Source organism: Pristiophorus japonicus, chromosome 6, assembly GCF_044704955.1.
Source record: "Pristiophorus japonicus isolate sPriJap1 chromosome 6, sPriJap1.hap1, whole genome shotgun sequence".
Lineage (NCBI taxonomy): Eukaryota > Metazoa > Chordata > Chondrichthyes > Pristiophoridae > Pristiophorus > Pristiophorus japonicus.
Window position 1 is genome coordinate 167,091,772 of NC_091982.1, and position 13,624 is coordinate 167,105,395.

Here is a 13,624-nt window from a genome sequence, read left to right on the forward strand (position 1 = left end):
CAACGATTTAGATTTGAATATAGGGAGTATGATTAAGAAGTTTGCAGACAACACTAAAATTGGCTGTGTGGTTGATAATGAAGAGGAAAATCATGGACTGCAGGAGGATATCAATCTACTGGTCAGGTGGGCAGAGCAGTGACAAATGGAATTTAATTCAGAGAAGTGTGAGGTGATGCACTTTGGGAGGACTAATAAGGAAAGGGTATACATATTAAGCGGTAGGCCACTTAATAATGTAGATGAACAAAGGGACCTTGGAGTGCTTGACCATAGATCCCTGAACGTAGCAGGCCAGGTATATAAGGTGGTTAAGAAGGCATACGGAATACTTGCCTTTATTGGCCGAGGCATAGAATATAAGAGAGGTTATGCTTAAATTGTATAATACTTTGGTTAGGCCACAGCTGGAGTATTGGTTGCCGTATTATAGGAAGGACGTTATTGCACTAGAGAGGGTGCAGAGGAGATTTACTAGGATGCTGCCTGGAATGGAGAATCTTAGTTATGAGGACAGATTGGATAGGCTGGGTTTGTTCTTATTGGAACAGAAGAGGTTGAGAGGAGACCTCATTGAAGTGTACAAAATATTGAAGGGCCTGTACATAGTGGATAGTAAGGGCCTATTTCAAATGGTGAAGGGGTCTATTACAAGGGGGCACAGTTTTAAGGTGGTTGATGGAAGGTTTAGAGGGGATTTGAGTGGGGGCTTCTTTATGCAGAGGGTTGTGGGGATCTGGAACACGCTGCCTGGAAGAGTGGTGGGTGCAGAAACCCTCACCACTTGTAAGAGATGGTTGGATGGGCACTTAAAGTGCCGTAACCTGCAGGGTTAAAGACCTAGAGCTGGTAATTGGTATTAGACTGGATGACCTTTCGTTGGACGGAGCAGATATAATGGTAAGTACTGCAGGGAATAGAATATGGCCAGGATGATCTCCTGGTCTAGTTTCCATTGCCAGGATGGGTCGGAGAGGAATTTTCCCAGGTTTTTTCCCCCTAAATTGGCCTCGGTTTTTATCTGATTTTTGCCTCTCCCAGGAGATCACACGGCTGCAGTTGGACTAGAGCATAGAATGTTTTTGTATAAGGGGTGTTGCAATTGTGTGAGATGGACTGGTTGGGCTGGGTGCTCTTTGCCTTTCCATCATTGCTCATAGGTTTATATGTAACCTTTAGGGCTGCTGACCAAGGGCCGTGCGGCTCTTTGTCAGCCGGCGTGGAGACGATGGGCCGAAATGGCCTCCTTCTGCGCTATAAATTTCTATGTTTCTATAGCTGCACATGTCGACCTCTAACTGTTTCCTTTTATTGAAAGTCCATGCAACTGACAAAAATAAGTTGATTTATTTTGGATCTGCAAACAGGAATAGAAATGCTTACTCAGCAAAATGGATAGGTGGTTTATATCAGGCTCTTATATTTGTACTAATGGCTGAGCGTATTGTGTATCTGCCATGAAACAGAGGCAGGTATTAGAGAGAGGCATAAGCTGTTTGGGGATAAAAGAAAGAAAGACTTACATTTATATAGCGCCTTTCACGATCACCGGACATCTCAAAGCGCTTGACAGCCAATTAACTATGTTTGGAGTGTAGACACTGTTGTATAGATGAAAGTAAAATGTATTTTACTCCACCATCTCCATTTAATTAGTATACATTATCCGTGCAATGCTGTGTATGACTTGCATGGAGCTGTGTTGCATGAATACTGCTGTTACCTTTAATGCTATATAGTGCTCGACTGGCTTCTTGGAAGCTAAACACTAAGTAGGAGAAATTCAACTTAAGGCTGCCCGTTTAGCGCCCTCATAATGGGCCTTAAGCCTCTGCACTTTCCATTGCGATATGTTGTGCTCGATCTGGACCAGCAGTGCGCTGGGCATCATTGTGACCAGGTGACTTTTAGTTGTCCACGGCGCCTGCGTTAGGTTCACTAAATGTGCACGTTGGGGTTTTGCGTCAGTTGTAGGACACCGAATGCAAAATTCAGGTACAAGTGGGCGGAGCTTGGGCCAGGCATGCTCTGTGTAGTTGTACCAGGTCTTGAGGGGACCATTGCAGGCCGCTCAAAAATAGGCGCACAATATTTTCAGTTTTCAGCTCTTCCTCAGCCTACAAGAAAACTCCAACCCGATGATGGCACATTTGACGACCCCCAAGATGTATGGTTAATAATCAGGAGCAGGAACCGTGGTTAATTTCCCCTCTCCCTAGTTCAAGGGGCCTGAAGGTAATTGTAGTATCCCAACTACTATCCTGGCTAAGATGGGTTAGTTTAGTATTGGTCAGGAATTCAATCTGGACCTTTTTTGTCTTTATGGATTAGTGCTGCAGAGGCAGTGCCTTTATCCACGAGATGAAATGAAGGCTTGAAGAAAACTCTCGATCTTTGGGAGCATACTCTAATAGCCCATTTATCACTCAAGAAATGCTATGGAATTCGATGTTAAATAGCCTGTTAGTGGTGTATACATAATAGGCCATAGCCTTGTATTCCATAGTGGGGCTATGATACCAATTGCTGGAAACACTGTTGATAGAAACTCTCGAGATTCTGTTGCTTGTTTGCCAAGCTGATGAGCTGAGAAAAATGAAGCTATATGCAGGAAGCTATCTTTTGCAGCTGAAAAACTATCTATGTTTTTAATCGCAACTCGTTGCCTCCCATTTGTTACTCTCGCTATGAATCAATGGCATCAATCTTATATAACCCGTTCCCAACACTGCCATCCAGTACACCATTCTTTGTCTTCTGTGTTAAAGAGCTGATAACTGACTTGTTACCTGGATACAATTCATTGCCACCTATCTATTGCTCTGTGGCATCTATTCGTGAAGTGAAGAAAGATTCCATGAAACCCCAACCTGATGGTGGCACATTTTGTCACTGGAGATGCACTTGTTTGAGACAGGATCCATTTGGCTGCGATTTCGCCTACCGGATCGGGAGAGAGGCGGGTGACGTTGGGGGCAGGTTCCAATCCCGCTGCTGCCTCCATGCTGTCTTCCCCACAACTATCCCCTGATTGGGCTTGTTAAGCCCACCCTGCAAGATTCCCGGCCAATTAAAAGGAAGCGTGTCTGATGACGTCGTTTGATGATGTGTCATCAGTCAGTTACCTTAAAAGGACCATGACCAACTTTATTTTGACAGTTCTTCTGTCAATGTTCTACAGCATTGAGGAGCCACAAACACTGACAAGCACTGCACAGAGGTGCAGGGCTGCACCCAGGTTCTCCCATGACCCCCTCCATATGCTTACAGAGGGAGTGACAGCACACAGGGAGGTTCTCTTCCCTTCCAATGGGTGGAAGAGACCTTCCCAGGAGATCAAAGCAGCCTGGTTGCACATTGCACAGAAAGGCATAAGCAGGGATGTTCACTTGGTCATACCTTCATTCCCTGACGCTGTCAGCATGAAGGGGTAAGGCAGGGGGCGCTACTGAAGTTTGCAGATCGGGCGCCCAGCGAGCGTTGTACACTCACTGATGTCATGATCTGCATGGCGAAAGGTGCCGACATGCTGACTGTTAGCACTGGCGCTATGGGGCCAGCAAATGTGACGTGCAGTGCCAGATTCACCTTGCTGAGGTGCTACTGCCTGAGCGCCCCATTAGTGCCCCCCCCAAACGCAAATGGGAGGTGCTAAGCAGTCGAATTTCTCCCCTTTATTTTCCGCACTTTGCTTTCTTAAGAAGATTTGTGCGCTCCTTTGGAAGTGGCTTAATGAGTTGCAGTGAATGGTGAGACATAACGGTACCACCTACAATGGTGATGAGTGTGAAAGGAATGTCTTGGGCATTGTAGGGATGCTTTATGGTGTTGGTGTGGGGTGGTGTCAACTTGGCGCATCATGTGGCAGCATCAAGTGAAGTAAATCTGGCCATGGTGAGGCCATCCCTGGCCTCCAGGGCAGCAATATAGTCAGGTGCTGATGCCCCGTGTCCTGTGCAGCATCAAGTGATTGCGGAGAAGGTTGGTGTTGTTGTTGGTGCTGCTGGATTGCCTGGTGATGCTGGTGCTGGGGATGATCATGGTGGGATTATGAGGACTAAGGTGAGATTTTTTCAAGGGCACCGATGCTGCGGGAATAGATGGCAGCTTAATTTGAGGTGACAGAAGCGATCTGTCAATGGTGATCGAGGTTGCTCCAAAGGAGGTGACAGTGGATAGAGAGTTTACTCCAGACACTTCCAACCTTCCTAAAGCTGAAAAGTGTATTCCAAATCCTGAAGGCTCCAGATTCTAACATTGGAAAGTGAACAACTGTGAAATGGTAGCTTTTATACCACTTTTGCAGCTGTCACCTATTCAAAGGAATGGGGAGTCACTGAAAACCCGACCTACTTACCTGGCATGGTCCCCGAACACCATGAAAGTCATCAAAAAGCACAGAAAAATGCTGAGTAGATGGTAAAATGCAATTTAATTACCTTTAAATACCCTCTTAACTATTTCAATTGGCTCCCCGCCGCTTAGAACATCAGAACATAAGAATTAGGAACAGGAGTAGGCCATCTAGCCCCTCGAGCCTGCTCCGCCATTCAAAAAGATCATGGCTGATCTGGCCATGGACTCAGCTCCACTTACCCGCCTGCTCCCCGTAACCCTTAATTCCCTTATTGGTTAAAAATCTATCTATCTGTGACTTGAATACATTCAATGAGCTAGCCTCAACTGCTTCCTTGGGCAGAGAATCCCACAGATTCACAACCCTCTGGGAGAAGAAATTCCTTCTCAACTCGGTTTTAAATTGGCTCCCCCATATTTTGAGACTGTGCCCCCTAGTTCTAGTCTCTCCTACCAGTGGAAACAACCTCTCTGCCTCTATCTTGACTATCCCTTTCATTATTTTAAATGTTTCTATAAGATCATTCCTCATCCTTCTGAACTCCAACGAGTAAAGATCCAGTCTACTCAATCTATCATCATAAGGTAACCCCTCATCTCCAGAATCAGCCGAGTGAATCGTCTCTGTACCCCGTCCAAAGCTAGTATATCCTTCCTTAAGTAAGGTGACCAAAACTGCACGCAGTACTCCAGGTGCGGCCTTACCAATAGCCTATACAGTTGCAGCAGGACCTCCCTGCTTTTGTACTCCATCCCTCTCGCAATGAAGGCCAACATTCCATTCGCCTTCCTGATTACCTGCTGCACCTGCAAACTAACCTTTTGGGATTCATGCACAAGGAACCCCAGGTCCCTCTGCACTTCAGCATGTTGTAATTTCTCCCCATTCAAATAATATTCCCTTTTACTGTTTTTTTTCCCAAGGTGGATGACCTCACACTTTCCGACATTGTATTCCATCTGCCAAACCTTAGCCCATTCGCTTAACCTATCCAAATCTCTTTGCAGCCTCTCTGTGTCCTCTACACAACCCGCTTTCCCATTAATCTTTGTGTCATCTGCAAACTTTGTTACACTACACTCTGTCCCCTCTTCCAGGTCATCTATGTATATTGTAAACAGTTGTGGTCCCAGCACCGATCCCTGTGGCACACCACTAACCACCGAAAAGTGCCGGGTCTGTAAAGCGCAGGCAGACTGGCACTTGGGAAACTAACACGGAGCGGTATCCCACCTCACTGTCAATCTTTTAGATTTTGACAGCGGACCCGCCCTCTGAGCACCGAAAAAATCCCGGCCACCATGTCTGGGAACTAAGCACAATGATGGTTTCTGATGGCTGGGCCATATGTGATGACACAGAGGATCTGAGCCTAAGTATGTTAAAATTATTTGTATCAAGTGGATTCTCCATAAAACAAACATCAATACTATCCACTAACAATGGAACTGCATAATCGATTCAACCATACATAAACATCAAAACTACATGCTTGACCTTTCTTTTAACATTAGCCATCATTCATCAGTGACATTCTGAGTCAAAGTTAATGTACACTTTAAGAGCGGTTCTCTTTCCTTCAGATTAGCATTTAGTGAACAGTATTTACCATGGCCCTTTACCCCTACCCCATCTATTGTTTCCTGTTGCAATCTTTCTAAATGAGCCCCTGAGCTGAACTGAGCTATTCAATTTTTTCTTGACTTTCAACACGCCTCACTTCAATCAATAGTCAGTGTAGTTTTCGATGGAGGGACGTTCCTCCATTGACAACCACATCAGTGCCAATAAAATTCTTAATTAAAAAAATACTTTGCCATTTAACATAATGTCCAAATGTTTTAAAAACTGGAAATGTTTAATTTACAATATTGGGAATGAGGAAAGTTTTTTAGATACTGCATACATCAGATTGTGTCATATGTGGATGTTTATGTGTCATTTAAATTGTGTGTCAGTGTTTTATATATATACACACACATATACATATACACACGTGTGCAGCACTACCATTGGTGAGAGTGAAAAATTGTGTGTCAGTGTTTTATATAAACACACACACACCTCATAGGCAGTCCCTCGGAATCGAGGAAGACTTGCTTCCACTCCTGAAGTGAGTTCTTTGGTGGTTGAACAGTCCAATACGAGAGCCACAGACTCTGTCACAGGTGGGACAGATAGTCGTTGAGGGAAGGGGTGGGTGGGACTGGTTTGCCGCATGCTCTTTCCGCTGCCTACGCTTGATTTCTGCATGCTCTCGGCGTTGAGACTCGAGGTGCTCAGCGCCCTCTCGGATGCACTTTCTCCACTTAGGGTGGTCTTGCGCCAGGGACTCCCAGGTGTCGGTGGGGATGTTGCACTTTATCAGGGAGGCTTTGAGGGTGTCCTTGTAGCATTTCCGCTGCCCACCTTTGGCTCGTTTGCTGTGGAGGAGCTCCTAGTAGAGCACTTGCTTTGGGAGTCTCGTGTCTGGCATGCAGACTATGTGGCCTGCCCAGCAGAGCTGATCGAGTGTGGTCAGTGCTTCAATGTTGGGGATGTTAGCCTGAATGAGGACGCTGATGTTGGTGTGCCAGTCCTCCCAGGGGATTTGTAGGATCTTGCGGAGATATCGTTGGTGATATTTCTCCAGCAACTTGAGGTGTCTACTGTACATGGTCCATGTCTCTGAGCCATACAGGAGGGCGGGTATTACTACAGCCCTGTAGATCATGAGCTTGGTGGCAGTTTGGAGGGTCTGATCTTCAAACACTCGTTTCCTCAGGCGACTGAAGGCTGCACTGGTGCACTGGAGGCGGTGTTGGATCTCGTCGTCGATGCCTGCTCTTGTTGATGGGAGGCTCCCGAGATATGGGAAGTGGTCCACGGTGTCCAGGGCCGCACCGTGGATTTTGATGACGAGGGGGCAGTGCTGTGCAGTGAGGACAGGCTGGTGGAGGAGCTTTGTCTTACGGATGTTTAGCGTAAGGCCCATGCTTTCGTACGCCTCAGTAATACGTCGACTATGTCCTGGAGTGTGGCCTCTGAATGTGCGCAGACACAGGCGTCGTCTGCGTACTGTAGCTCGTCGACAGAGTTTGGGGTGGTCTTGGATCTGGCTTGGAGACGGCGCAGGTTGAACAGGTTCCCACTGGTTCTGTAGTTTAGTTCCACTCCAGCGGGGAGCTTGTTGACTGTGAGGTGGAGCATTGCGGCGACAAAGATTGAGAAAGATTGGCACACACAGAAACACACACATACACATATGTGTGTAGCACAACCATTGATGAGAGAGTGAAATTGTAGTGTGCCGAATTTACATAGCATTGTCATTCTAAATGCGGACTTAGGAACTTAGCATTGAAATATAAAAATAAGATAAAATGTTTAACTTTAAAAAAGAGGACTGAATTACGTCTGGTGCAATTGTCCCCTGGCCTCTCACCCACTTCACCTGAAAGCTAGATTTGATTTTGATTTCCCATCAGCAATGTCACGGGAAATATTATTGAGAGAAAATCACTGTAATGATTTATCAAATGCTTTCCAGTGCCAATGATGCTGATTTTAACAAAGTGTACAGAACCAACCTACATTTCTTCACAATACAGTATTTTTACATGTGGTGCAACAGCACTACTGCTTTCCGCAAAGACTTCAATAAATCCATTACAACATAATTACAAAAGCTGCATTTACACAGGAGACTCAGTACCACTATAAATCCAGTATCATTTTACAAGTCTCCAGTGTAAATCTTTAATAATAAACTATTCTGGACCAAAACCAGTATTATCTGTTGTCAGTAACGATTTAAAGGGACACTGCTGTTTTAGTAAGTTGCCTTGGAATGAATCTACCAGGTTAGTGGTTGGAAAAAATCCTGAATGCTGGGAATCAGATGTAAGGTTAAACTATTAAGAGTAGTGCATAATAATTCAGTGATATTTACCTTACCCGTTACATTCTCAGTTTCATTCCACAGATGTTCCTGACCAAGATCAGAACTTTTTTCTCGATAATCCTGCGTTCTATCACTCTGTGGACCATGATGATGATCGTTTTGCAAAGATATCTTGACTTGAGGACATCCTAATGCATTGAGCATCAATAGACGTGTGCAGGGACTGCATGCACGTGAACTTGGAAACCGGCTGTGGAGACAAACCCAGGAGGTGCTCTGCTTGAAACCGTATAATAGCCCCACATCACTGTAAGTCAGTCCAGCAGATAACACTGAAGCACCAGATTCCATAGAAACTAAGTACAATAAAATATTTGTCCCAGATACATGCAGCCTCAATCGCAAGGTCATGCCCCCCTATTAGCTATCACATTTCAGTGACTTATTTACATTGAAGTGGAATTTTGTAGTCAGTTCTTTAATCACTGATGAAGGTGACTAAGCTCCTTTGTATCTGAATAATTTTTTGTGGATTTCACTGATATATCCAAGACAAGCAGCTCCTCCTGATTAATTTAGTAGAAGCATTGAGATTACAAAGCAGTCATATCCCAGAACGTGCTCACCCTACAGAGTGATTTCTGCAAGTATAGGAAACATTTGCTGTGAATAAGAGACTAGGTTTTGTCATACTGGTTATGCATGATTTATACGGGCAGCGTGGCTGGAAGTTTCAGTGCTGGTGGGGAGGACAGCAGTGTGTTTATTGCTGAGTTGAGTGCTAAAAGCGTTGATTAAAAAAAACAGATCTTGAATAACATTAAAGAGATATCTAGAGGCTTCTGTCATTTTCATGGCATGTATTATGATGGCAGGGTTGGGGGCAGTGAACAGCTTAATGCAAGGCACCAGACACATACACTTCAAGAGAGCAATAGCAATGCAGATTGATAAATAATACATCAAAGTAACAATTGGAGGGAGAGCCACAGGCAGTAAACCCTCAATGTCCAGGCTCACCTGAAAATGTCTGCAACAGTTCCTTTCAGTGTAATGCTTGGAATTTATTCCTGTAGGGAAACCCAGTGTAGTTAATTGTAGCTAATAAATGGTTGGTATTGAGTTCCAAGATATTTATTTCATCAAGCAGTTCTGATGACATCATATACCACAAGGACTAAGATAGAACCATTGATGAATGTCAACACGATTGCTACATTTCTCCGCTTAAGAAATATATGAGTTGGTCTCTCATGGCATGGCGCAGGGGCAGTCAAGCCCGTCCACTCTTCAGGTGAAGCATGATTACAGAGCCCGGGTGGGGGATAGAGGAGTGAGGTAGGGAGATGGAAAGGAAGGGGAGCGCTGGGGAAGGGGTTGGAATGAGATGAGGGAAAGGTGACGGGGTAAGGGGAAAGAAGAGAGGGTGGGGAAAGGAAGGAGAAGGAAGAAGGAGGAGAAGACAGGGAGAGGGAAGGAAAGATGAGAAGGAAGGGGAGAGATAGAGAAGGGACATGAGTGGGAAGAGCAGGGCAGATGGATTGAGAGGGGAGGGGAGTGGGAGAGGATGGAGGGAGAGAGGAGAGGAAGAGAGGGTATGGAGAGGAGAGAAAAGGGGAGGCAGCTCCATCTCCTTCCTGGTCACGGTCTCAGGCTGAACCAGATTGTTTGCAATGTCAACATCATGTTTGATTCTCCTGAGTTTCCACTCTATATTCTTTGCATCACAAAACTGCCTACTTCCATCTCCATCACATCATCTGTTTCTGCCCCTACATAAGACTATTGGCCACATAAACTCTCGTTCAAAACTTTGTCACCTCTAGATTTGATCATTTGAATGCTCTCATAGCCATCCTCTCGTTCTCCACCCTCTGTAATTTTCAGCTCATCCAAACTCTGGTGCCAGTGTGCTGTTCTGCCACTCACAGACCACTCCTGCCCTCTCTAACCTACTTTCGTTCCTTGCACCCCATAAATCAAAATGTATAACTTTTGCGTTTAAATCCTTCCATGCCCTTGCTCCTCCCTATCTCCAATTACCTGCAGCCCTACAAACCGTGCCCGCCCCCCTAATTCTCCATTCATTTGACTCTGGCTTCTTGTGTATCTCCACACTCTTCACCCTAAAATTAACATTTGGCTTCTCAATCAGCATTGACTATTCTTTATGGGTTTGTGTTCTTTGGATGAACACTGATAGCACCACATCAAATGAGTTATCTATGATGCCACCAAGTATGACCAAGCTCAGGACCAGATCAGGTGGACGAATTTTGGATTGAACAGTTGATACTTACCCCATTATCAATTTACCTCATTGGTCATAAACTGTCTTTAGAACATAAGAATATAAAAACATAAGAAATAGGAGCAGGAGTAGGCCATTTGGCCCCTCCGCCATTTTATAAGATCATGGTTGATCTGATCATGGACTCAGCTCCACTTCCCTGCCCGCTCCCCATAACCCTTTATTCCCTTCTCACTCAAAAATCTGTTTATGTCTACTTTAAATATATTCAATGACCCAGCCTCCACAGCTCTCTGGGGCCGAGAATTCCATAGATTTACAACTCTCTGAGATAAGGAATCTTCCTCATCTCAGTTTTAAATGGGCTGCTCCTTATTTTGAGACTATGTCCCCTCATTCTTCTGAAATCCAATGAGTATAGGCCCAATTTACTCAACCTATCTTCATAAGTCAACCCCCTCATCTCCGGAATCAACCTAGTAAACCTTCTCTGTTTGCCAACTGGAAAATGACCCATTTATCCCAACTCTCTGTTTTCTGTTAGTTAGCCAATCCTCTATCCATGCTAATATATTATCCCCAACCCCGTGAACTTTTATCTTGTGCAGTAACCTTTTATGTGGCATCTTATCGAATGCCTTCTGGAAATCCAAATACACCACATCCACTGGTTCCCCCTTATCCACCCTGCTCATTACATCCTCAAAGAACTCCAGCAAATTTGTCAAACATGATTTCCCTTTCATAAAACCATGCTGACTCTGCTTGATTGAATTATGCTTTTCCAAATGTCCAGCGGTGGCTTCCTTAATAATGGACTCCAGCATTTTCCCAATGACAGATGTTAGGCTAACTGGTCTATAGTTTCCTGCTTTTTGTCTGCCTCCTTTTTTAAATTGGGGCGTTACATTTGTGGTTTTCCAATCTGCTGGGATTGCCCCAGAATCCAGGAAATTTTGGTAGATTACAACCAATGCATCCACTATCTCTGCAGTCACTTCTTTTAAGATCTTAGGATGTAAGCCATCAGGTCCAGGAGACTTGTCCGCCTTTAGTCCCTTTAATTTACCGAGTACTACTTTTTTAGTGATAGTGAGTCTATTACGTTCCTCCCTCCCTATAGCCCCTTGATTATCCACCATTGGGATGTTTTTAGTGTCTGCTACTGTGAAGACCGATACAAAATATTTGCTCAACATCTCTGCCATTTCCCTGTTCTCCCATTATTAATTCCCTAGTCTCATTCTCTCGGGGACCAACATTTATTTTAGTCACTCTTTTCCTTTTTATGTACCTGTAGAAACTCTTACTATCTGTTTTTATATTTTGTGCTAGTTTACTTTCATAATCTATATTCCCTCTCTATCATTTTTTTAGTCATTCTTTTAAAACATGCTGACTTTTAAAAGTTTCCCAATCCACTGGCCTCCCACTAGTCTTGGCCACATTGTTTGCCCTTGTTTTCAATTTGACACCATCCCTTATTTTCTTAGTTAGCCACGGATGGTTATCCCTTCTCTTACAGTCTTTCCTTCTCATTGGGATATATCTTTGTTGCGAGTTATGAAATATATCCTTAAAGTCTGCCACTACTTATCAACTGTCCCATACTTTAATCTATTAATGTTCACTCATTCCTAGAGGATCCTTTACTGGGAGATCATTTATTAATCCTGTTTCATTCTACAGTACCAGATCTAAGATAACCTGCTCCCTGGTTTAGGGCATCACACTGTTAAAGCCGCAGTATGATTACAGAGGCATAATTTTGGTTTACATTTAATTACAGGTAAGTGTAGCTGTGTGGTTTAATGTGGACTTGGATTATAGAGTGGCACTTTAAGCTCATGCAATTCAGGGTATTCAGGGGATGGGTGTAATCTGCTATGATGTTATGTTTCACGGCCTATTTGAAATTTTACTACTTTAAAAAGGTGATTATATTAGCAAGTTACCATGCTTGGAAGTTGTGAAAACTGTTCCAAATGTTGAGCAGGTCTACAGAATAATAGCAATGAGTGTTGATTTGGAACCAAAGCGTATAATATACCAGAATGGACGATTTGACTATTTGTAAATTCAATAAATTAACATGCAGCTACTGCTGCTCTTTGTAATATCAACTTATGGCAGAGCAGCAGTCATCAAACCTGGGACTTTCCTAGTCTACATGACGCAGTACCATCTATTAATTTATGATATTATAGCTATATTATGATGCCCACTGTGTGTACACAATGCCACTTTGACCCTGATCATAAAATTCCGCACTGAAATGGCTCGTGACAAGTGTGTTGCACCTGAAGCATTCTATAAATGTGCCTCCTGCCATATTGACAAAGGAGAATCATTGGGCCCAAGTTTGCCCCCACACTTAGAACAGCACACCTCCATGAGGTGCGCCGACTTTTTATCACAAAAAGTTACCATGGTATTCTCCCCTCAGCTGGAATGATCAGGCCCTTGGCGTAGCACAGCAGAAGGAATGGGGGGTGGAGCCAGGTCCTGGCGCTGAAAACAGTGCCGGGACCTCGGCACATGCGCGCTAGAGTGTGCGCGCATGTGCAGTAGCTCCTCGCCCCCGAAACTCTGCAGGCTGTGTGGGAGGGGCCAGAAGCACGCCGCCCCTAGCCTTGTCTGAATGGGCTCCCCGCCATTTGATCAAGACTGCTGTGGCTGTCCGCAAGCATTTGGAGAGGAACAGGAAGGATAAAGATGTCAAGTGCCGTTTGATTCTTATTGAGAGCAGAATCCACAGGCTGCCTTGTTATTACAAGTTCAAGAAGGTACTTGCACCTAACTGGAAGGATGAATCCTCCACAGCTTCAGCATTTGTAGCCTAAGAAGTTTCTTCATTGTTTTATTGGATCTAAAAAAAATAAAATGTTCCCACTCCCACCCCCCCCCCACCCTCCCACCCTCCCCCTCCCTCCCCCCTTCACTGATGCCACGTTGAGCCTAGCCTCCCGGTGTGCATCTATCGCCCTGGCAAAATGGGCTCTCTCATCAGCGACCCGCTGCTTTCCCTTCATATAAAGGTAAGACTTCTAATTTTTATTTGTTATTGATTGATTGATTGCTTATTACTTTGGTCTTGGTGCTTTAGGTGCAGGGTTCCTTATATGTTTTATTT

The 13,624-nt window shown here is 44.4% G+C and overlaps 1 protein-coding gene across 1 annotated transcript in view; it reads left to right on the top strand.

Moving 5' to 3' along the window:
- The window catches only part of LOC139266217 (small ribosomal subunit protein uS15-like), a 41,807-nt gene extending 28,473 nt beyond the window's left edge, over window positions 1-13,334 (top strand). The window contains exon 2 of the mRNA XM_070884047.1: window positions 13,087-13,334. Coding sequence (XP_070740148.1) covers window positions 13,087-13,334 — 248 coding nt within the window. The remainder of the gene's footprint in view (window positions 1-13,086) is intronic.
- Window positions 13,335-13,624: the final 290 nt, after the last annotated feature.